Below are 26,096 nucleotides of genomic sequence, written 5' to 3' on the forward strand. Positions count from 1 at the left end.
GGGGGGAGGGGAGGATACAGTTGGGTGGCAAGAATATGAAAGAGAAGAAGAAAAATTAAGTGCTCCTAAAGCAGAGATTCTTACAAGCGGGGGTTCTTGTAGTAAAGGGAGTCTCCTTACTGTCATCTAAAAAGTCTTCCTCCTCATCCTCCTTTCTCAGTCGCCGCTTGGTCTCCTCATCATAAATGAGGCCCAGCAGGTTGGCTGGGCTCTCACTCTCACTGTGGCACAGCTCATTGAGTCGGATGCCAATTGCCTGCCAACAGGAAGGAAGGGAAAGAAAGCACAAGGGAATGAGAACTGGAGGGGACTCACTTGGACCTTGCCCATTCTGAGGCAGCTGGAAATTTCATGTTAAGAACAAAACATTTTGGCATTATTTTTTATCACTAGAGCAGTCAAAAAAAATCCCCCAGTGTGTCTGTGTGTATGGGGGGAAATAGCCACCAAATACGTTTCAAATATTTTCTTCCATTTTGGGTCACATTTTGAAACCTTATCAAAATTTGGGAAAAGGTTTGGCGGGGAAACTTGGCAGAAATTCTATCTGAATTCTCCCCCTACCCTCGCCTCTTTTTAATCAAAATTAAGCAGTGAAATGGGCCATCCTTTTGCTGACATTTATTGCTTAGGAAGGATGGTCTGGTGGTTAGGATACAGCCTGGAACTTAAGCGACTGGGGTTGAATTCTCTGCTCCACCAGAGACTTCCTGGGTGACTTAGGTCCAAGTCACTTAGGCTCAGATTTTTAAAGGCATTTAGGCAGCTAACTCCCATAGTTTAACTGGGAGTTAGGCACCTTGATACCTTTAAAAGTTTGGCCCTTTGTCTCTCTTTGTCTCAGTTCCCATCTATAAAATGGGGATAACAGCACTGCCTTACTTCACAGGGTGTTGTGAGGATAAATACATTAAAGACTGTGAGATGTTCAGATAATACAGAGATGGAGGCTATATAAGCAGCTAGGAGAGAGAGATTCCCATTGAACAAAAAAAAATAAGAAAGCAGAATACTTAACATAAAGTCCATTTCTGAACTCCAGAGATTTCTTCTAAAGTGGTGCTGTATGAAAGCACCGTACATCTAAGAGAACATGGAAAAACACGCAGGACATTTACCTTGCTATAGCATCCTTTTGTGAGATAGCAAGTGGGAGTCCTTTCTTATTTTAATAACAATTTGGCTCTTGAACCTTCTTGGATTTAGCGGAAATTCCTGAGAGAGAGAGACTAAAGTCGATTTTCAGACCCTCTGCATCTCAGAATTGACACACCAGCAGCATATAATTTATCTGCTTAAACTGAAGTGAGGCAGGGAAAGAAAAGCAGTCATAAATAGCTATGATTAAGGTTCATTCCCATTGCTACTAAGCAGTTGCTGTCAAATGGAGATGATAGACTCTGCTACGGGATAGAAGAATGTGGAATTGTGTGGTTTGCAAGCTGATCTGGACGGTTCTCAGTCTCAGTTATCTGTGACGTTACACATTGCTGAGTAAGCTCAAAATCCTTCATATCATCTTCTCTGTCCTCACTTCAGTTATTTAAGGAAGAAATGTCTTGCTTCGTTTTCTAAGACGCAATACATTTACCACTCATTACTACTGCTCTGTTATCTACTCTGACTGGCGATATAACAATCAGCTATAGTTCCACAACAACCTCACTAATAATGCTAATTCGTACTGAAATCCTAATAGGAACTGATTGCTGGAGTTATCCTGGGCTATCCTAGTTATTGGACAGAGCAACATATTTCCAAATAGAAGGTGGCAGCTTAATAAAAGAAGCCACAGGAAATGACAGGCTAGAGTGATCAGAATAGACTGAAAAGCCTGTCATTTAAAGAGACGACGTCACTGGTGTGATTGGGATTGGCTGACTCAGGGGATGAGGAACGGGCTCATCACTTTTACTAGCAGTCTGGCTCCTGCCCACGTCAGAAATGACTTAAAACTGTTATTATGGGAGGGCTATTTGGTAGCTTAGTTCTGGTGGCCTCAGACTAATTTTTTTTAATTTATCCTAGCCCCAGGGTTTTATAATGGCACTTCTCATCGTAGTATCTGAATGACCCTCAGTGCTCAAGTGTACCTCCTAGAAAAATCATCACCACAATTAACACAACTCAGCAATCTTGCTGGCAGTCTGAATTAAGAGGCCAGCGACTAAATGGGCTTGGAGAGTGACCTGCCCTCTCACTCCTATTGACTTTGTCCCAGAATCTCCCTTGTGGGGCAAAAGCTTCATGTCCCACTGCAAAGTGGCCTTTGAGCCAGGGTTGCAGATTATGGGTTGCACAGGGAACTTCTGGTGGCACACAGCTGGTGTAAGTGGCTCTTATTCTCCCTGGTGCTGACACAGCGGGTATGGTCAGGGGAAGGTATGTTGCCTGGGCTTCCTTATACCCAGACAATCCACAGCTACCACAGTGGCTTCTTCAGGTCATTAGTAGCCAGCCTAATTTAAAACAGTTTCTAGGCTGCCACAGGTTACACTGGAGGACCAGCCTTGCATACAGCTAGCTCAGGACTGAGATAGCACCAAAGCTGCCTTTGGAGCCCCCGTATGAAATGTGCTGTGCACTCCTCAGCCATCACCAAGAAAATGGTCCTAGGTCAAAGTAAGGGGTGAGGCAGCATGGGGCTGCTGGCTTAAGACTCCACGGATGTCAATATGGCACCTCTCTAGAGCACCAGACAGGTATTAAATATGGGAAGAATGTTGCACTGTCAAAAGTTGGCTCTGAATCTGCCCCTACTACCTTAGAGTAAAGTAAAAAAAAAAAAAAGAGGGAGGTGCAAATAAATAATAATAATAAAAGAGTGTGCTCCCTCTGCACAGCTGTTGATAAGCAATTAGCTAAAAAATTCTACTCCAAGAACGGAGCACATTTCCACAAATATGCTGGCAGAGGTAAAGACAAGAGAGATGTGTTGGCTCCTGCTGTCTTTGAAACCCATACAGTAAAAATCAATATTTGCTGCAGGGAAAGACATTCTATATAAAAGCCTCCAAAAGGGAATTAGAAATAAAATGGAAGCTAAAAAACAAACTGAAAGCAATAAAGAACCCCAAATCCCTAACATTGACAGTGTCCTTATAATCTGTGTGATGACAGAATGTGTCTGAAGTCTAATGACAACTACGGCTTTTTACCACTGCAAAGCTGCTCTTTAGATTAATCACTAACTTCAAACACTGTGGCATTCAGGAACATCACCTATACCACTGGAGACATGAGGAAAGTTTCACTTCTGGTGACTATAACCCATATTTGTTATTAATATTACAAGGTGAAGAGAAAGGAGGTACTAGAAACACTTCCTACTTTTCAAGAAAGGGGGTATACTGCAAGTCCCTCCCTCCTCAGTATTTCACAGCCCTGCTCTGTGGGTGAGATTGCCAGAATTGGGAGAAGTAGGTGGAGGAGTAATCCTGAAATGTCATCACTTCGAGTTGAAGGATGTTCTCCCTGAATTCTCTCCTGCAGAATACCACTGATTTCTGCTGCTGCAAGTTTTTCTACATTTCTTCAGCAGGATCAGCTAATCCAGACACACACAACTACGAGCTTAAATAAAAGCATTTCCACAGATGCAAATTGTGTGTATTTACTTATAAAGATTCAGCTACTGTTAGTAAATTCAGCAGGGGTGCAGCAAAAGTCAACGGGAGCCAGAGCCTTCAGAATTTCATGGCCCCCTCCTTGTGACCTTGCACCTGGGCAGGAGAAAGCCGAGCATCCCAACACACTGAAGGGTCTTTATACTGTTAGTCAATTATTTGTTTTCAGTGTCTGCTCATTGGCAGAGGGAACATAGCACCTACTAATTCCCTTGGCAACAAGTTGGCTACATCCAGGGCATGAGGGACTGCTCCCACATCCTGGCCATAGGGTGTTGGGAATCTAGCTCTCCAGGGGCACAGATCTGGAGGCTCCCCTTCCGTCTGTCACTGTGAAACCAGAAAAGCTCACCCAGAGTTGGATGTTAATGCCCAAGGGACAAAGTGCAAGTGCCAAATTGCTGTGATGGTATGCACAGGCCTTTGGAGCTTGGGAGCCAGGAACCCTCCTTGCTCAAGCACTATTCCATTCCAGTGTAGCTTTTGAAACTTCCTGTGGTAGAGCGGATGCCGAGACTGTAATGGAGGAAGCAGTGTGGAACGCATAGTGCGGCTCAGCCTGGCTTTAAGGCTTGATGCTGAAGCGCCATTAGGAGGGTGGAATGGAACTCTCTTTTCCCTTCCACAGTGCAGGATCTAACTAGCTCCTGGTCATTACAGCCAGCCTCTCTCTTTCTCTCTCAGAACCCGGAGAAAAGGGCAGGCTGGGAGATGCGGTCCACCAAGACAACCATGTAAGCAGTCCTATCCCAGAGTAAGGCATACTGGGAAATAAAAGGAGTATAATAATCCATGTCCTTTTCACAAATAGGGTAGAGTAGACATGGAAGGAGCAAGGCTATGCTGATGATCTCTCCAGAAGCTGCAGAGAAATTAAACGGAGCAGGGCCATAACCAGTGGGGGGTAAGCAGGGCTGCCACCCAGGCCACAACACTGTAGGGGCAGAGAAATGAGGCAGTGTGGAGGGGATGAAATGCGGAGTCATGTGCCCCCCCAGATTTCTGCTTTCTATTTAGCACAGAGATTTTCAAAACACTGTGCGGGCGCACCCCATGGTTCAAAAATGGTCACCTCCTGCCAGGAGCTGGCAGATTGGAAGCTGGTGGGAGCCGGTCAGCCTGCTCCAGCCCCTGGCTTTCCATGCTGTGGGAGCTGAGGCACTGGCTGAGGGGCCCGAGTGGGCCAGCATCTCCCAATCCGCTGATTCCTGGCAGGAGGTGATGTTTTTCAAACTGTGGGGTGCGTCCCCACAGTGTTTGAAAACCTCTGTGCTAAATAGAAGGCAGAAATCTGGGGGCCACATGCCCCTGCATGCCCCTTACCCCCACGGGTCACCTCTCAGGGGTGCAAATATGCTTGCTTGTCCCAGGTGCTAAAATAACCAGTTGTGGCTCTGAAACCATGTGCCTGTACCTAAGCCTTTGATTTGTTTTTAATGATTTTTGAGGTAGACATTCCTGATGAGTATCTGAATTAACCTAGGGGACTATGGATCTGTTTGGCTATCCGTTTTAATGACCCTAGGCTGGGAAACATTTTATTTACAAGCTCCAGGTTTTTTTTGTTTGTTTGTTTTGGCCTGACACTTACTATACTATATCTTTGCTTTTATTAAAACAGGAAGGTAGCACAAAATGTCTTAAAGTCAGATACACAGGCTTCAAAATGCTGAGGCCTCTGCAGTGCAATAAATGACTAGAAGAGTAAAAATGAGTTCCCCCAGCATTTCCAACTAACAGCTGCATGATGCAGCTTCCAATAAGGGCTAGGCACTCAGCAGGTATATCCTGGCATAGCTCCAATGGAACCAGGCTGATTTATACCTCCTGAGGATCAGGCCCTACATGTCTAAAGCGACTACTAGGAGAAAGGACATTACATTTTGAGCCCCTGTTCCACTGGGAGTTTCAGTGCAGTATCCCACTGGATTTGATTGCCATTTGATTTTTTTAGCTTACAACAAAAAAAAGTGAAAACGTACATCTCCCCACTGGTAGAAGAGCTTGGCTGCATTCCACTGCAGCTTCTGGTTCCGTTTGTTCCCAACTATCGGAGAACGTCCACGGGACAGGCCTTTCTTAGTGATGTTCACATGATGCCCCTTCATCCATTCTGGCCAGTTGCCACGATTGCAGCGGTGAACGAAGCGAGCGCATTCAAGGAACAGGGCTGCTCTCGCCACTACAGGAGCTTCCTGAAATGTTTGCAAAATTACATTAAAAACCATGAATCAACCAGTCTAACTTAAGAGCTGGCAACATCTGGACTGGTTTACAAATGGAAAGCAGCTATCTCTGGAGGACCACAGTTAGTGTGATGACCCTTTGGGTAAGTCCTCTGCTAGTATTGAACCCATGAGCTCTGCATCTATAAGCATGAGTCTCTTAGCATTACTTGGGGTACAAGACCAGCTCCATTAACTATATACTTCTATACCTTGTTCAGCCACTAGAAGGAGACAAAGATCCACACTAGCATTACAATAGCTGGTGTCTATTGCCTTCTAATAATCTTTTAATGATACCCTGTTTTCTTTAACTGGTGTTAGATCTCACTCATAATGGAGACAGACAAGACCAGCTGGCTAAGAGTGTAATATAACTAGAGATGTGCATGAACCAAAATCCTGGATTTGAACACCCCTGAACCTTGGGAAAGTTCAGATCCAGATGTGAATTGTGTGCCTGGCCCGTACATCTACAACACACTAGTGTAAGTGCTTAGGATGTTTTGTGTTGGCTAGACGGGAGACAATATTAGTAATAGAAATAAATCAATTTTCAATTGCGTGCATGCAGATATGATATATCCTACTTCCATTTTCTGTCCAGTTCCTCCTGTTCACTGATGATCACTTCTTTTGAAACAATTTTATTGATTTTTGCAAATAATGTGACAACACAGACAAAGGTACACACGTATGCCAATCAAGGCGTGCATACAGCAACTTCTCCTTGACATTGTGCTTTTCTTTACCTATTATGGTGGGATTTAACAGCATGCTGCACTATGCTACAGTTAATCATCTGCTTCCCTACTTCATTAGAAACCCTTATATCCAGAAATTTGTATAACTGCCAAAAAATAAAACTGATTCAAGCTGAAACTTTCCACAGAGTAGTGAGTCACATTTTCAACCTGCTTATATCAATGTGCGTGAAAATACTGCAGACACAAATGCCAGTTTGGGGATACATACACGAGCATTTGCATGCACTGTCATTTGTTTCTGTCTGCGTGACGTGAGTGTGGATGCCTTCATGGAGGCTTGCTGAAATCTGTGCTGACAGCAACTAGACATGGAAAGCCAAATACTCTGCTGGTATAAATCAATGTAACTCCACTGACTTCAGCAGAGCTCTGCCAATTAATGCCAGCAAAGAATTTGGCCTGAAGCCCTAACATTAGGTAACCAAGTTTGAAAATTTTGTCCTTAATATTTTCAAGCAAAATTTGTCATAGATGTCCCCAATATAATGAAAAATTGTTTTTCGTAACAAGGAGAAATGATATCAAACTTAGCTGAATTTTATTTAAAATGCCCAGTTTTAAGCAACATGAATATGTTGAGGGTTTATTTGGCGATAATGTAATCTTTTCCGTGTTAATTGTATGTATTTTTCCATTTTGTTTTTGGGCTTGCTTTAAGCTTAGTTCTGAATATTATCATAGAAAGTGAATAACTAGTATTGAAGTGCAACAGCACAAATAAGGTAAAAATGAAACAACAAGTTCCGGTGAACTGCAAATAAATTACACAAGGTGACCTCAACATATATAGGACTCCAGGTAGGATTGTGCCCTGCTAAATTTTTTTTTCACTTCGCCTATCTGTTTTATGTTCAGCATTTAATCTTCCTTTTCCCGTGTGCATTTTTAAAAGGTAAGATTTCAAAAGCGCTCAGCATTGGCTTAACTCTGCTCCCACTGAATTCAGTGAGAGTTTTACGATTGACTTTAGAGGTCAGGAAGTTATACCAGTGTAGGTGCATCTGACAAATCTATCCAACAAATTTAAAAATAGAAACTATAATTTGTTTTTATTAAGGGTAACTTTGAAATTAGTAATCTCCTCCCCCATCCTGTTTACCTCACTGTCGAAATAATGTTCTTACCACTTGGGATAACGACTAAAAGAAAGTTAGAGAGACAAGATGGGTAAAACAACAAGAGTTCTGTGGCACCTTAAAGACTAACAAATGTATTTGAGCATAAGCTTTCGTGGGCAGAAACCAATGAAAGTTTATGCCCAAATAAATTTGTTAGTCTTTAAGGTGCCACAAGACTCCTGTTGTTTTGCTAAAAACAGACTAACACGGCTATCCCTCTGGAACTCATCAAGATGGGTAAAGATATCTTTTATTGGTCCAGCTTCTGTTGCTGAGAGAGACAAGCTATACAGTGCTCTTCTACAGGTCTTGGAAAGATACTCAGAGTGTCACAGCTAAGGGCTGGTCTACACTAGAGAGTTTTGTCAACAAAAGTCAGCGTTTGTCGACAAAACAGTGGAGATGTAGACATTTAAATGCTCCTCCCACCGATGTAACTCCCTCAACATGCTGACATAATAAAACCACCTCAACAAGAGGCGTAGGGCTTATGTCAGCATAATTAGTGTGACACAGTGTCAATGTATTCACTGCATCCCCCTTACATCAGTAGTTATCTGTCATTCTTGTCAATTTCAGAGCTCCAGGAGACCCCTGAAATTAACAAGAAAACCAGCTGGGAGCAGGGTGAAAAGCCCTGGGTGGCTGGTCCCCTGCTCCTGGCTTCCAGCTGGAAATGGGGAAGCCACGGGTGGCTGGATCCCAGTTCCCAGTGGTGAGTGGAGAAGCCCTGGGTTGCTGGCAGCAGGTGCGCGGGGGGGGGGGGGGGGGGGGAGGGGGGGCGGGAAGGGCAGGGGAAATGAGAAGCTGGGGCAGCTGGACTCCAATTTCCAGGGGCAAGAAGCCCCTGGCACCTTCCCCCAGCTCCCAGGGGAATGGGGAGAGGAGAAGCCCAGGGCTGGCTCCCAGCAGGGAATGGGGAAGGGCCTCTCAGCTCCCCACACGGCCCCTCTTAGGTCGGCAGATATGCTCCTGGTGTGGACGCACACCACGACCCAATAAGGGTAGTGTAGAAGTAGCCACCACAGTAATTACTGCAGGGTCTGTAAGTCGACTTATGTTAGATTGACTTATTTTTCAAGTGTAGACATGGCCTAAATACAAGATAGAACAGACTGTTCAGCTTAAGTAGTGAACATATATTCTAAGGGATCGTTCAAGGTGGAGTGACCCATTAACACTCCTGCAATCATAGGGCAAAAAAGTGGGGCTAGTGGGTTATAGGCTGTTGTAATAAGCTATAAATCCAGGTCTTAATAAAGTCATAAATGCACAAACGGATGTGTTAAATGTATTTAGGCATTAAAACAATAGCAGCTTAAGAAATGCTTAAACAGGTGAGGATCTGCATCTTAATAAAGACCCTGCACTTATGGTTTATTATAACAATTTGTAACCCATTAACCCCCACCTCTTTTTTGTCCTATGATTGCAGGAATGTTAAACTTGTCTCTTTCACCAACAGAAGTTGATCCAATAAAAGATACTACTTCATCCACCTTGTCTCTCTAATATTCTGGGACTAACAAACACTGCAAACAACAAAAGAAAATTGTTTTTCCTCACTTTCATTTTATTTCCCCACCCCCCATATCCTGCAATTTTCACAGGCAAAAGCAATTTAGCAAATGCTCAACAGCTTTTCAAATGTCCACAGCTCATGAAAAGGCTCTCATGAATAGATGATTGGTAAAGAGTTGAGATGATGAGTCTGTATCCATAAAATATTGATTTAGTGGTGCCCAAATGCTTGTGTTAGATGTATTTAAGCATTAAGACAACACCAGTTTAAGAGATGCTTAAGCAGGTGAGGCTCTGCATCTAAAGAACCAGTCACAGTTGATTAAATTACAGTTACAAAAGGCTAAGAATAAAATTGAAAAACGGTGTGCCTCTTGGGCCATATCTACACAGACAAGCTTATAGCAGCACAGCTGTACCGATTCAGCTGTGCCGCAGTAAGAGCACTTGTGTAGCTGCGTTATGTGGAGCTCTCCGGTCAACATAATAAAACCAGCTCAAAGCAGTAGCTATGTTGGCAGGAGAGCGTCTCCCACATAGCACTGTGCACACGAATGCTTATGCCGGCAAAACTTATGTCGCTCAGGGATGTGTTTTTTTTTCACACCCCTGAGCACCAAAAGTTTGGCCGACATAAGTGCTAGTGTAGACATGGCCTCAGGCTACATCTACACTACTGTGCCCATAGCGGCGCAGTTGCACAGATGCAACTGAGCTGCTGCAGCGCTGCTAATGCTGATGTGCTAAGTCGATGGAAGAAAGCTCTCCCGTCAACTTAGTTACTCTACCCCTGAGGAGCAGCAGTAGCTACGTTGGCATGTGAATCTCTCCCGCTGACATAGCACTGTCTACACCGGCACTTAGGTCAGTATCACTTATGTCACTCAGGGGGGTGGCTTATTCACACTGCTGAGCGACATAAGTTATACCGATCTAAATTCTAGTGTAGAAAAGTCTTAGAAGATTGGCCAAAAAAAAAAAAAGGGAAGAAAAAAAAGACATTTTTTGTCTAGATTAATAATGAGAGACACATTTTTGGGGTGGAGAGGAGTAATTGCTTCTTGGTGTGACATTTTCTCGTAGTTTGCCTTTCATTTTAATTCAAATAAGAAGAAAAATATCTATTTGTTAGGATCCCTGTGAACCATGAGAATATGCATCAGGTTAGATGTTCTGAAATGATCCAGGATTATTTGGGCTAGCAGCTGAAAGCTGGGTTCAGTGGCACCAAGGAGGTGGGATTATGCCTAAGGCTTGTGCTGACTGTCAGCCACCGAGGAAAGCCATCATACATTATGGCCCACATGCAGACATGCCAACTCTCACAAACTGATCATGAGAGATGCGATCTCTAAGTAAAACTAAGCCTCACTCAGCTCTCGCAAGAGAATTCTCCAATGTCAGGTTGGGAGTGGGTGGGTACTAGCTGGAAAAAAAAAATCCTGACATTTGAGAGTTCTATCCGAAGCGCATGAGTGAGGCTTTACTTGGAAACCACAGTCAGCCCCTGGCTCAGGGTGGCCAGGGCTCCCGCTGTCAGCCCGGGAGTGGCCAGGGTTTCCTGCCAGCCTGGGAAGTGGGAGAGGAGAACCTGCTGCAGCCGCCCAGGCCTAAGGAGCAGAGGTGAGGCTGGGAGGGCTGCACTCATGGCCTGGGAGTGGCAGGGGGGCTGATGGGGTGGGAGGGCTGCACTCATGGCCTGGGAAGTGGCAGCGGGGCTGATGGGGTGGTAGGGCTGGCTGATGGTGGGTTCTGAGCAGACAGGGTGAGTGCTGGGATGGTGAAGTGAGGGCTATGGCATCAGGGGGCTGAACTGATGGGGTGGTGATGATGGGGGCTGGGAGACTGAAGTGAGGAGGGCTGAACTGATGGGGGACTAGGGGACAGGAGATGGGGGACTGGGCAGGAGAGAGGCAAATAGAGAGGTGAGAGCTTTTGCAGCTGGGGCCAAAATCACCTTATCCAGTACATGTGGGAGTGGGGGCAACACTAACTGTCACATGCACACGCCCTGGGGATGGGTCGGGGAAGTTCAAAAATCAAGAGACTGACCTAAAAACACAATATAATCTTTATAAAAAAAATCTCATGATTTTTGATCTCTTGATGTTGGCAATATTGCATATGTTTCCAAGACATATGGAACAAGGGGTAAGAGAGGATGAACTTACCCCAAAAGAGCAAAACATTAACCTTGCCTGCAAACTTATCAGCCACAGAAGATTGTACCCATAATGTCATTCTCAGCTACATTGCTTAGCAGTTACGGTGTTTCATCTAGGCTTGTATGTCCACTAGAGTACAAGGAAATGAACTAAGATGTTCCCAGGCAGAGAATTAATCTATCATTGTCTACACCTCTCAGAGGGAAAGTAGACAGAGGCATTTATAGATGGAGGGTGAGGGAATAACAAGGGATGAAAGAGGGATAATGGTCCAGTAGCTAAGGCACTGGCCCCAGGAGGTCCTGGGTTCAACTCCCGTGTATACCAGACTTTCTGTGTGACCTTGGGCAAATAATTTGAGGAACTGAGGCACACAGAGAATCTCTGTAACATGGGGATAATAGCTTTTCCTCTGCTGACAGGGGTATTGCAAGGATAAATTAATTAAAGACTGTGAGGTGCTCAGATACTATGGTGAGGGGGTTCATAGAAATACCATAGACAGATAGATGATCCACCTGTGCACACAGAGCGCTCCTGATAGACCAATGTGGCTCTGAACTCCATCCAGGCAGGGTTATGTATAATAGGCACCATTAAGCCTTAAACTGTTGTACTGGATATTGCTGTGTGGTCACCGGTCTCAAAGACAGTAACTGCGATGAGCAACTTATCAGACTAACACCCAAGTGACAGGGAAGATGGAACTCCTGGGCCTAATTCTGCAAACCCTTACTCACTTGTGAAATCCTTACTCATGCAAACAGTCTTAGTGGCTCTGCATGTATAGGGAAGGATTTCCCTTGCAAGTAAGGGCTGGGGGATTGGGCCCCTGGTTCTGCACAGTCCTGCTCGGAAGTTTCAAATTTAAAACATGGAGCGAATCACCTGCAGAGAGAATGACCCTGGTGAATGTAGCAGTGCAAAGACTCCCTGTGATAGCTTACCTGGCACCCAGAGCAATCGGAAGCAGCAGCAAAAGAAAGATGAAGATGTGACAGAATGGATAGGGATGGATTCACATCACAGAGAAACACATCACAAATGGAGAGAAATGAATCAGGCAGGCGATGCGTAGCTGAAAAGAACCACAAGTTACTACAGTTACTGTCAAAACTCAACAGAGCAGCAAAATTCTAACACCATTGCCACTTCCTAAGGAATTTTGTTTACAAGTCTTCCAAGAAATATCTCCACCGTTTTACATTAGAATTTCCATAATACTTTTTTTTGTACTGTATAGATCAACCTGAATAAAACCCCACATTTTTCTTAACAATTCGTGTTTTACAGACTCCTGGAGGGGCTCCTCAATAGTTTATTCTGCTTGTGCTATAAAATGCAAGGCTGATCTGGATGAGCAGCTGGGTTAAGATGGAATCAAAATGAGATAATATCATGCTACTGTCTGAGTTTAGCTGATCTTGTAGAGATTTGCGATCAGAGAGCCTCCAATTCCACTCTTGTCTCCTCCAATGATCAATTAATTTTGCAAGACTAATACTATCTATTGATGGCAACTTTCTTTCCTCACCATGGCAGCTCAAAGTAATATATTCCCTATTCTCTCTTCTGGAGGGGTGGGTCTCTTTTTAAAATAAATTGTTAGCTGCTTGTGAAAGATGTCAGACTGACCCCTCTTCTCTCTCTAGCCATAAGGCAAGTGCATCGTGGGCGGCAGAGCTGAGCAAATGTACACATACCAACTCACCAATGCAGATGGAACCCTGACTTGGGAGCAATTCCCCCAGGAGTAAACGTTTAACTCAGTCTCCCTGCCCTTTAAGCACTCAGGCTTTCTGTCAGTACTGACACTGGTGTCAAGTAGTGCCATTTGCATCAATTGGGTCTGGTCTCGACTCGGATAAAAGCGTGTTGTCAGAACATATTAGCTAACACATGCTGATTAATACATTTGGAGAAGTCCAGTGTGGACAAAGCAGTATTGACTTTAATATGTGCGAAGGAGGTCATGGTAAAGAGCAGGCTTCCCTTAGGGCTTAACTCGATCAGTTTAGCACATGTTAAAGGCAATGCCCCCTCTCTACACTAGACTTTTCAAACATGCTCATTAGAATATTTTAGCCAACACATTCTAACAACACATCTTTGATCCTAGTCATCTGATGTGGAAACTTATCCATGAGGGACTAGACTGGCCTACCAAACCCATTCAACATACACCTCAACATTTTCTTCAGCAGGTAATAGATGTAATTACTACCAGCTCAGACTGAATTTCAGTTGGAGAAAAAGGGGCAAGATGGTCTGTAACCCATTATTAATTCTCATAAAATGCTTGGTAATCCATTATCACCCAGGTTTACAAAATTGAACCAGGGACGGATGTCACTTCTTGGATAATATTTCCCTAAGTAGCTTCTAGTCTTCAAAGCAGCCCTTGGTTCAATGTATATAATAAATCGCTATCTTTGTAATACCTATGGTCCTTGTTCCACTGCTTTACAGTGGCAAACATGTTTAAACTATCTGTGCTAATCAAAGATCCTTTGATCACTTTAAGAAATGAATTACTTGTGAAAATCTGCATGAAAAACATGCTGTCAAAGGTTGAGTTAGACCTGAAATTGGAGCTGATTGCCCATAATTTTTAACAGTTGTCATAGCAACATGGCTAGGGGAAATCATTTAAAATAAGGAGCTTTTCATTTGCATCAAATCTGAATCACGCAAATGTTTCAAAAGCTTGGAAACATCAGTTTAAAAATACACTTTGTGTTAAACTATGTTTTTCTTTGCTTTTAAGGAGCGGAAAGCATTTTTTCATAATAGTGTAATTTACCTGTGGCTAATGCAGTAATATGACATACTGACAGCTTTTCAAATGTACAGTGAATATGACATCTTAAAGCTAAAACAACTCGTCGACTCAGTAGAATTGATACAAAGCAAATGGAATACTGTAAGGACTACTCCCTTCTTGCAATTTAAATGACAATGTAAAGGCCTTGGTCTTGCAGACAAGTTTGAGTCAAACTGGACACAACTCATATCCGCTGTCAGCCCCGGGGCAGCCAGGAACTCCTGTGTCAGTCCACATCTGCTCATGGCAGGCTACACAGATCAGAAACTATCTGCCAAAATGTGAGTAGAGAGAGTTCAATGCAATAGCCCAGGAATGAGTAAGCAGAAATGAACTTATCTCATCGTCAGCCATTGCTATTGTCACAAGAAAAAACCACGGCAGATAGAAATAGGAAGGGAAAATAAAGGAGAGTGTAGCGAAAACAATATTGATTTTGACATGAGTTGTGAATTTTCTCTCTGTAGCATGAGATCCCTGCCCCAACTCCCCATAAATGGGGTGAGTTATTCACCCTGGCACATACTGTGCATATCTGGCTTCCATCTGTGGGTTACAAGGACTGCAAGCTCAGTAACCAGACCATAAATATAATTCTGTGCTCTGTGCCAAAAGTAGCCATCCCCTTTGAGACTACAGAAAAGATAAACACAACAGGAACTTCAAGAAAACAAACAAAAAGTCTCTCAGGAAGCTTTAATATTTTTTCTACGCTGCCTCCCATTCCCAGACTCCCAACCAGCTAGTAAGAACCTGGAAAGAGAGAGCTCACTGTAATTCCCTTATTAGTTCAACGTTCTTGTAATAACAACGACTTCATAACCATACACAGTTCTCAGTGATAACTAAAGATTCCCATTACTTCTAGTTCTTATATCCCTGCCACTTCCCTGCAGAAACACCCCATCATGAACAATCTGTCAGCTCATGTTGGAACCCTTTTATCATTGATCCTTGATCATTTTATGAGGTACTTTATTTCTGGGGCAATAAGATGGCCATGAGCCCAAAGGCTTCCCATCCTTCAATGTCCCAGTGGGCAACAGACACATCATTTAAAACTCTTCGGTTGATTTCCTCCTCCATTAGCTCAATATTTTCCTTCTCAAAAACCAGAGAGAACCAGTAGTACTATCCAGACCCTATGTGCAATGTAGCTTCTGAAAGAAAAGGATCAGTGGCTGCTAAATTAAGGACATCACTGGAAATTATTCAGAGCTACCTTCTCCTCAGGTTCCTTTCATTGCCAGTCCTTATGACCAGGGAATTGATCTTTCTAGTCTAGCGAACTACACCTTAACATTTTCATTTTTAAAACCAAACCTCAGACCTTTTACAGATGTCAAACACAAAAGGAGAAATAACAGAGTCCTGTGCTCCAGTCAAATACTGAAGGTCTAGATTGAAAGGCTTTATTGTATTGTCTTTTTTCTGAAAGATTAAATTTGCTGAAAAACACAGTTTTCATTACAAGTGTTTTTCTGAGGTTCTTTTATTTGAAATGTTTGAACAAATCCTGAGAGCTGTTGAGCTCCTGCTTAAATCAATGACAGCTGTAGTTGCTTAGCAGCTGCTGAATCTCTCTTTAACTATGTATTTTTTACACACACACACACACACACACACACACACACACACACACACACACACACACACACAGAACTTTATTAAGGTGCAAAGTCAAGCATTCAAAAGTTAGAAAACACCAGAATTAAGGTTGCCTGTGCAACCTTAACGCAGCCTCCTTTTGTGTATGTATTCTGTAATTATATGATCACATAGTATTTTTTTCCTCAGGCCCCCCTACCTCATTCAGGGCACGGAATGGACGGTGCTCTCTTACTGAGCAGCAATTCGATATTTTCCTTTCTCCTCACTGTTCAGTGTATGGTTCCAAGGCCTTATTTATTGAACTCTATTCAAACTCTGCTCAGAAGACAGAATTATTGATTTCCTTGTGGGCTTTTCTATGGCGCTTATCATACACTACCTGAATCCTTCACAAACGTGAATTAATTTATCTTCACAAGACGCTTGTGAAGTGGGGGATGGTATTATCCCCCATTTTACTGATTGGGATCTGAGGAACAGAGAGCTTAAGGTAAGAAGTTTTCAATAATTTTGGGTGCCCAGCTGGAGATGCCCAGGACCTGATTTTCCAGATCATTGAACATGATAGAACCCTTTAAATGTGCAAAGCACAGCTCCCATTGCCTTCAGCTGCAACATTGAGTGCTCAGCATTTCTGCTAATCAGGTTCCAAGGTCGCAGCTTAGACACTGAGAAAATGAGGAACACATAATTAGTGACCACCCATGAAAAGTTTAAGTGACTTGCTCACCATCACATAGGAATTTTGTAGCAGAGACAGGGATAGAATCCAATTCTCCTGTGCAGCATTCAATGGCCTTTTTCTTCCTGAAATCCTCTGCCTCATTCACTAGACACCTGCCAATTTCTGCAACAAATCAGGCAGGGGACCTACAGACAACAGTTTCCTTCACAACATAAATCTGATTCAGACCCAGAGCAGGCCCATCCTGCACAATGCATGAGCCAGGGCTTTTGTGGAAAAAATAGTATGTGATTATGCAGTACAAAATATACTAAATTCAGAATATCCTTTTGTGGAGATTACAGTAAAATCCACACTATGTTACACTATGGATTTACAAACACTGCAACTGAGATCAGATTGCAGCCCAGAGAATTTGTCAGGATATTCTCATATAATTATGTCTTGTCAGAGAAGGCAACCCCATTCCAGACTCAAACCAAAGGCTTTTACCCATCTAATGGGGAAGGAGGCAAAGAGAAACTTATTTTAGCAAGTCAGCTCCTAGCATTTCCCAGGTCATACGTAGAATAAACAAATCATTGTCATGTGGTACTGTTGGTACGTTTGCAGTTAACTTATTAAGTCAGAATGCAATGAGTGGTGCTGTGGTTTAAACACAGGACACATTTTAAGAGTAAGAAAGGACATTGTCACTTGCCAGACTGAGGTCACTTGGCATGTTTCTCTCTCACACAGTTCTTGGAGGCAGTATAATTTGTGACAGTACATGCCATACAGATTTCTAGAAAGGGCTTAAAGTGACACAGCACAATGTATATGTGGCTGCAGTGAAATTTTTTTCCTTATGTTTTGTGTTTGTTAATTTAACGCTTCTGATGAGTAGAAGCTTGACAGTCTTGGAGAATGGTGGGATTTAGTGAAGCACACACCTCTCCACTTGAAAATGGACTGAGACCACCACTCTCATTTCATGTAGAAAACTGAACAGCCATCAAATGGCACCAGCAACTTTTGACCAATATTGATCTAGGCTGGATTTGAATTTGCAGCCTATGGGGTGGCAGGCTGTGGTTTGCAGTTAAAAACAATGCAACCTATATTTAATTAAAAAAAAAAAAAAAGTGTAATTCACAGGTGTGATATCCCACCTATGACTTATGAGATTTAACCAATCAACACTGCCAGGACAGAAAGCTAGCCTGGGTGGACAAACCACTGAGCAAAGCTAGATTGTGGTGAAAAGGAGGACGCGAAGGCTGTAAATGAACACAGATCCAGTAACAGTCACAGAGAAAAGAAGGGTGGGGGAAGTCAGCATCTCTAGATGTCCTCAGAGACTGGGATGGGGTGGGAAGAGAGAAGGAGCATTACAAAGGAAAGAAAGGGGAGGAGGACAGCAATGGAGGGAGGAAGTGGAGGAGATGGCAGTACAAGTGGGAGCAAGGCCGGAACAATGGACTTGGATCATCCAGGACTTGGATCCATGAATTATCAGTATATACATTAAAAACAGCCAAATGTTGAGCCTTGGGTTTTTTTCCATTGAGTGCCTCTGGTGACTAACAGCCATGCTTCGCTTTACTTACAAGACCACCAAAAGCCCTCAGTGGAATTATAACCCCACAGCTGGCAGTTACCTGTTCTCTATTCTATATCGTGTTTCTTGTTGTTGTTATAAGCAGTCTACAAAAGGGAAGCTTATGACTATTAGTGCCATTTGCAACATGGATATAAAATCTTCATGTTAGCAATAGTCTTATTAAGAGGGCTGGTATAATAACGGAGACCCATTTTCAGTGCAGCAATATTTATGCAGTCACACCCATTAAAATTCAGGTAATATTAAGAACACTTCATAATTATATAGTGCTTTTCCTGTTCAAAGTGCTTTACAGACATTAGTGAATGATGGTGGCATCTCAGTACACTCTGTACATTATTGCTCAGCAGGTAGGAACTAGGTTAACGAATGCTTGCGCAATGACTTACAAGATCGAGGGCAGCTGCCAGGATGGAGGCATCGGGGATAGTTCCTGGCTCACAGCAGTTTAAGAGAAACTGAAAGCGTTTCATGCCTTGTCTGATTGCTCCTAGGTTCACTACGTTCTTGGATTTCCCACCTTCCTGGTTGGAGGCCAAGTGATCCTCAAAACTGTGGCAACCTGAGGAGGTAAAGAGTACAAAGAGGGTCCGGAAGGGTGGGGAGGGGAACAGGGAAGAGAAGGGGGACACAATATCTCACAGATAAAATAAGAGTTATACAGGAACACTGGTGTGCATGATACTGACCCAGTTCCCTTCCCTCAACTAGATACATGATCTGAGCATATGTGACAATTTCCATGGCACCCAGTGACTGTGATGAGGTGTGAAAACTGTGAGCCTGATTCAGAACATGGCTACAGTGGTGTAAGTCCAACATGATTCCATGGATTTGGATGGAGGTGCTCTAGATTTACTCCAGTGTAAATTAGATTAGAATATGGTTGGTCCATGGCCTTTTTAAAAATATGTAAATGCAATATTGAATCTTCTGCCTGTTTGGACTCTCAGGCTCTCTCCACTTCCTGGTTAGTCTATTTTGATTATTTTACCCATTTATCGGTCTCTATCTTAGTTTATCATCTTTCTTCTCCTTAAAAAAGAATAGGCATTTAGCCTATTTTTTACCTATTGATTTAACAAATGTATTATATTTTGAGCAGGACACAAATGAGTAATAGTTCTTCTAAAAGGACAAGGCATGGATCAGCTGTTACTTATGTAGGCCTAAATCTTCAGAAGTGACTAGTCATTTTGGGGAGCCCACTTTGAGAAATCTTATGTCACAGCCTGATTTTCAGAATGTGCTCTGCACCCGCCTTCTGAAAATCCTTTAAGATGTCTCATATGTGGTGCACCTCAAAACGGAGGCATGCAAAATGACTAGTCACTTTTAAAAATGAAGTCCATAAAGCCTCCTTTGAACATAATAACGTATTATTTGTGTGTGAAAAGACAGCTAGTCACAATGCATACTGGAATCAAAGTTCCCATGAAGAAGGTAAGTAGGTAGGCAGAGCCTACCAAGTCTGGCTTGTCGAAGGTACATGAAAGAAATACTGAAATATTAATTAGTTGGGAAAACACAATTAAGCTAAAAAAAAAAAAAATCTTACTAAAGCAACAATTGGGGAGTGTGCAAGAGCTTTTGTTTCAGCCAGACACTCTCTCAAAGGCAAAAACAAGGGAGATCAATTGGATTTCTTCACCCATACGACCTCAACATTTTTGCCTTCTTAAGGGAAAGCTTGTGACAACAAGGAAAGTCTTCTGAAGACATTGACAGAGGATCTACATAACAAATGAGATTATATGAGTGCTTCTATCACCTCTAAGGAAATAAAGCTGAAAAAACTGGGTACCTCAGCAGAGCTGACAGAGGACTAGACAGGACTCAAAGGAGAAATTTGAAAAGAAAGTTTTAAGTCTAAGATGACTACCTTTCACCACCATCAGAAGTAGAACCTCTCCACCTCCCTTTGCAGTAGCATACGCAGAATCAAGACCAAATCAAAAATATCCAGATATGGGCTTTTCCTTCTTTGTCCAAAAAACTATCCTGACTTCCTTGGTTTATGGGCATAAGGAAGAACCTCTCATCATCAAGGGATCTTACAGTATGCTCAATAGTAAAGCAACAGAGAACTTTGGGCTGGGGACTCTAGTTGTTTCTAACATAGATGTAACAAAGGCAGGACGCTACCTCTGAAGGACATTCCTTATCCATGGAGAGAAGAAAAGCAGAAAACTCCAAGTCCACCTTATCACGAAGATTTACCTCGGAAGCAGATTTACCTGGGAAGTACTTAGATAGTACAATGACAACCCCCAAATAGATGTTTGGAAAATATTTTCCGAACTACTAAGTCTAATCATTCAAACAAAGGTGAAACAAGTTTTAAAAGGCTTCTTGTAAGAATCTGAAAGTACATGTCTATCCTATATCCAGCTAAAGCTACAGAGTGCCCAACAATAAACATTTCTATCCTGGGATATATTTCAGCCAAATGAAAAAAGAAAAGAAACAAGGAGGACACTCATATCACTGAGTGGACACTATTGCCTTTCCTTCCAACGTCTTTGTTTCCTAACTATCTGGCATATTTTCCCTGCTACAATTTATGGTCATTGTATCACAGTATCTTGTTTGGGTTATAGACAAATACCATTTTCTATTAAGCATGTCTCACCATTCTCTTCGAGTCAAAATCTGTGCTGCGCCTCTGAGACATACAGCACAGAAACTCACTGCCCTGGTAGAGGGGCTGGCTAAGGATGCTTTAAGCGACCTTTGTGCACTCCTAATCCTGGGCCCCAGCATAATTTAGACACCTCTTTGGCACTGTCTCAATTGTGGTGCCCACCCTGAGCTTCTGTATGTGTGGAAATGCTGTACAGAATCTCCAAAATTCTGCATGTTGTGGTCTTGATCCTGTCATGAACCTTCCATCCCCAGCTATGCCTCTTTCCTGGGGCTTGTGAGGGGGTCCTGGAGAGACAACCTTATGGCCTGCAGAAGGGGAAACCCACCCAGACACAAACAGGGCTTTGAGGGTTCCTTTTTTATCTGGCATAAAGGGGCCAGTTGGGTGAAGATTCCATCCTTGACGTTTTGTCCTGCAGTCTTAACTATGGGCTGCATTCTGATATATCACAGGGAGGAAAAAAGGAGAAAGAAAAGGAGGGGGGTGTTAGCCACCGTTCTATTTTTGGTTCTTTATAGATTCCTGATCACCTAACCCACTCTTCTAAAGCTGAATCCTGCTCCCACTGAAGTCAATGGAAATTTTATCATTAACTTGCATGACAGCAGGATCAGTCCTCGTTGTTAATAATCCAGAAACTGATTCCTTTTCACTATCAATAGAGTACAGGTTGGCAATAGCCAATTGGGCAGAGCCTCAGCTGTTGTAAACTGACACATCTCTATTGGACTCAGTGGAGTTACTTTGATTTATACGAGCTGAAGATCTGGCTCAGTTAGTGGAAATCATCGCCTAGCCTAATGAGAAAGCTGCATGTATTTAGGGAGTTCTATATTTTTCATTGTCACTTGCTGGATGTATGCAAGATCTCTTCACTGTGCAAGCCTGGTGGGTCCTATTCACATTAAAAACATTTTTGCTTTATGTTGTATAAAATGAATAATACTGTACATTTTGCTTTGAATGAAAAATGTGCTAAATATAAACCTTAAAGAACAAAAAGTCTCCTGTGTAAAATATATTCACAGATTCTAAGGCTAGAAGAGACCATCGTGATAATCTAGTCTGATCTCCTGTATAACATAGGCCATACAACTTCCCCACAATAATTCCTAGAGCATATTTCAGAAAAACATCTAATCTTCATTTAAAAATGGTCACTGATGCAGAACCCACCACAACCCTTGATAAATTGTTCTAATAGTTAGTTACTCTGTTAAAAATTTCCAGTCTGAATTTGTTTAACTTCAACTTCCAGTCATTGGACCATGTTATACCTTTTTCTTTTAGGCTGAAGAGTCCGTTATTAAATATTTGTTCCCCGGAGATACTTACAATCAAGTCACCCCTTAATTTTCTCTTTGCTAAACTAAAAAGATTGAGCTCCTCGAATTTGTCATTATAGGACATGTTTTCTAATCCTTTAATCATTCTTGTGGCTCTTCTCTGAACCTCTTCAATTTATTAACATCCTTCTTGAATTGCTGCTTGCCTGTTTAGCTGTATTCTGATCATAGCTTAAGCCCTTTTAAGTAAATGATGAACTGTATAATGTATATATATATATATTTGAAATACATAGAACTCCCAATGACTTAGATGACAAATGATGATGAAAGCAACAGCTTGTAAATGACTTGACAAAATGACTCCAGATTTAACAGGGTTTTTTTGTTTCTTTTCACTGTGATGCATGTTTTTCTGTCTTGGTTTTGCTCAGTTGTCATATTTTAAAACAAAGACAGAAGGAAGCATAACGTGGAGATAGCATGAGCAGAGTGATGTCACAGCACAGCATCAAGAATGCCAAAAAGGAGAGAGAACAGCAACACTGACACAAGCACTGTCCCAGATTCATCCAGACATCAGGTTCTTCATGATTTAGTAGCACCTCTATCCAGTCTAACAAGCCTTTTGTTCTCCCCTTTTTAAGAATAGAGCTCCCATTGATCTCATTGGAAATGATGAATGCAAAGGAAAAGTTTTCATCCCTGTATATAATTTGATCTCTCTATTATTTTTTATGGTGTTTATCAAAACTCACGCCCCCAAAAGGCCCTTGCATAGATAGACTAACTCAGCATATGTCATGATAATTCAATCTCATGTAAAAATGAAATAAATAATTCAAGAATTGACATCCGAAGCACAAAATATACTAAAAGATGTGTGTGCATTATACAGTATTATTATAAATGTGTTAACACACACACACAGGCCTTGATCCTGTAAATTGCTGCACATGGTTGCAGGAGGTCTGCCCATGCAGAATAACTTTCAAGATTAGGGCCATTTTATATAACACAAACACACGCACACTTAGGTAAATACACACACACGTAAAAATTTTGCTGAGATACATATCTCATTGTGTATAAAAATTCCTTTCTGATGATTACATGCTCCCTTGACTTTTCAAACTTGAGATTTAAAAAAAAATGTCTTTAAGGGCCCTTGATTTTCAGAAACTCATGGTGACAACAAATCTCCCCCACATGAACATTATTGGATAATTTATCTGTTTTGATTTTGATTTTTTTCATAAGGCTCTTTTCTTAACTTTCATGCTTCCACCCCCACCATGCCACTATTATTATGGCCTTTCTAATGCAGACATTATGTTTCAAAGCTAGGTATGGCCCACTTATAACTCCACTTACATACAGACAAATAAATATTAATATACATTTCTCTTGGGCAGGTGAAAGAGATGTCCCAATTTTTCAAAATGAAAGTAGTTTGTGAATAATACCTTATGCAACATAAGTGCTGAAATACTTTAGTTCAAAGTTCACATAGGTAATAACCAGAGTGACATCCTAGCAAGACAAATGCATAAGATATGTTACATATAAGACGTAACTTACACTATTATATGATGTAACAAAAAATAAACAAACAATTTATTTTTGACTTCCATCCATACTTTGAATTCTGTGCATGAAATATTGGAGACTTAAATTCAATAGGAGATTTGGATGTTCAAGATCAGGCTAAGATTTCCAGTTTGGACATTTGTGAAAAAGCAATTGATGTTGAATATTTCATTGCACTCATGTTTCTAGCTCATAGTGCAAAGTAAGGGCATAAGGCTATCAAATTAATAGATCCAAAGAGTAACCAGAGGAGCTCTCTGGCTGTCACTCCAAGCTGAGAATAAAGAAAGGCTCTTTGCATCTTATGATAAATGTGGAGAACAACATGATCCCTTTTATTGGATTAGGCTCTTCCTGGAACATTTTTGGCCAGATTTTGTTCAGACTGAGGTAAATAGCTGGAGAGAGATAGGTGATGAAAAGCTGCAAGCAAAGAGAAAAGCAAACAAGACAAAAAGATGCCAGTGAAATGTAAATGATGGGGAGGTACGTTATTTTGCAGATGGATACAGCTCATCTGAGCTTTAGGCAAAGGATTGTTCCTGAGGCTCTTAGGGCTAGATTCCTCAGGGATGACTTTTTTATTGACAGTGCAGCATTATGGAGAGTGGGTGCAAAGATAGCTGTGAGATACCTTTATGTGCCCCCCGCACCTCCAATCCTAGGTCTGTGGGTGCTGGGTCAGTCCCAAAGTACTTTTTAGTGTAGTCTCAGGGCTGCTCTGTGTTTTGCTGGCAAGTAATGTCCCTCTAGGAACTGTTATGGCAGCCAGAGATCAGCTGAATGAAGCAGCTCCTCATCCATGCCCTTTTTTTGGTCATGCCCTCGACCCTGGGGGCCAAGGTGAGGGTGACAGAGAAGCCACCACACCAGACATAGCATACATTAGGATTTCCCAAGTGGGTGCAGTTCTGAGGTTGCAGATTGGGCAGGCACTGAAGCCTTTGTGTACCGGAGAACTGGGGTAGGGCAACTTCAGCAAGAATCTGGCCTGCAGTGTATATGTGCCACATTAATGCAACTGCACATGCACTAGAAGAACAATCCTATTTATGCACCTCCATAGTACATGGGAACATGCCAGGCTTGTTATGCTCTGATAACTCATATGAGGGTGCATCTATCAGTTCTGAAAAGAATTGCCATGACAATACTGAGGCATGTGGTGTATTGATAAAAAAGTCATGTACGAGAAATTAATCAACACATACTAGAAATAGTTGATCAAAAGGGACTCCACGTTACGACGGATAGCCCATATTTTGAAATGTTTGTAAAAATGGGCTGTTTATACCCCTTCTCCCAGGTGTGTGACACCCACTGATGTAACTGGGCACTGGGCCCTCGCATGGTCTGGAGCTTCAGCTGGTGGAATGCCAGCTCAAGGGCACTGTATCAGTTTACAGCAGCTGAGGTTCTGGTCCCTGGACTGAAGCAGTGTTGTATCATCCTTAGAATGTGGCCTGTTTGTACATGGATGCTTTCTTAACGACTTAGGTTTTCAGTGGAGATGCATAGATACTATTTATATCAAGTTTGACATCTTTGATTACAAAACCATGGGCCTGATTATGATCTTATTTACACTGGTGTAAGTCAGGAGTGTGGTAACTCCCTGGAAGTCAGAGAAGCTTCACTGATGTTAGTGAGATCAAAAATCAGGCCTTATCACTCTTTGTATGAAATTAACATTAGAAAGGCAGGCTCGTCCTTGGCTGCTATTGCTATCCCCGACCATGTGATTCCTGGGCAAGCCTGTGTCAGATGATGGTGAAATGAGCACATTGGATAGCCATGGTATAGCTGTTGGATCATGTAAAATGTAATACAATATGTATGTAATATACTGTAATATAATACACTGTATGTAATATACTGTAAAAAGTAGCAGAAGCAATGGGGTGGGGAATCAAAATTTCTATTATTTTTGTTTTAAAAAAACTCACAAAGTCAAAATGCAAGGTTTGTCTCCTCGGTAACAAGGGTCAGGTTTCTGAGCTGAGTTTGGATGGCTGTATGATACTTGAAAATATAATATCCTCTTAATAAATTCACTTTTCAAACACTAACGTTTCTTTAAAAAAAATAGTATTATGATTAAATATTATCATAATTATTTCTTTTGCGGAGAAACAGGGACAGCATATCTTTAACAAATGGCATGCAGACATTAGACATGCAGACACAGAAGAAAAGAGATAATTAAAACAAGGTTTGTACAGGGTTTTCCATTTCATCAGCGCTGAATTTCGCTAAAACTGTCAAATTGTCACTAATTGGAAAAAAAATTGATGGAGCATTCATCAATGTATTATGGAATAGAAGATTCACACACCCTGTTTTTGACTGAATAATCGCTTTGAAGAAAATATACAATTTTCAAGTGTGTTGATTTGATTTAATTTGACTTTGTTATTGAAAAGTCCAA

General features: G+C 42.0%; 1 protein-coding gene across 3 annotated transcripts in view; it reads right to left on the reverse strand.

The window, feature by feature from the left end:
- The window catches only part of UNC80 (unc-80 homolog, NALCN channel complex subunit), a 176,444-nt gene that overhangs the window by 92,852 nt on the left and 57,496 nt on the right, over positions 1-26,096 (reverse strand). For all 3 annotated transcript variants that reach the window (XM_067548743.1, XM_067548741.1, XM_067548742.1), the window contains exons 22-24: positions 18,535-18,707; positions 5,609-5,821; positions 121-256 (exon numbers count right to left, since the gene is read on the reverse strand). In XM_067548743.1, coding sequence (XP_067404844.1) covers positions 121-256; positions 5,609-5,821; positions 18,535-18,707 — 522 coding nt within the window. The remainder of the gene's footprint in view (positions 1-120; positions 257-5,608; positions 5,822-18,534; positions 18,708-26,096) is intronic.

This window comes from Emydura macquarii, unplaced genomic scaffold (assembly GCF_026122565.2).
Source record: "Emydura macquarii macquarii isolate MOO-44397 ecotype Brisbane River unplaced genomic scaffold, CSIRO-AGI_Emac_v2 contig_1253, whole genome shotgun sequence".
In the NCBI taxonomy this organism is placed as follows: Eukaryota; Metazoa; Chordata; order Testudines; family Chelidae; genus Emydura; species Emydura macquarii.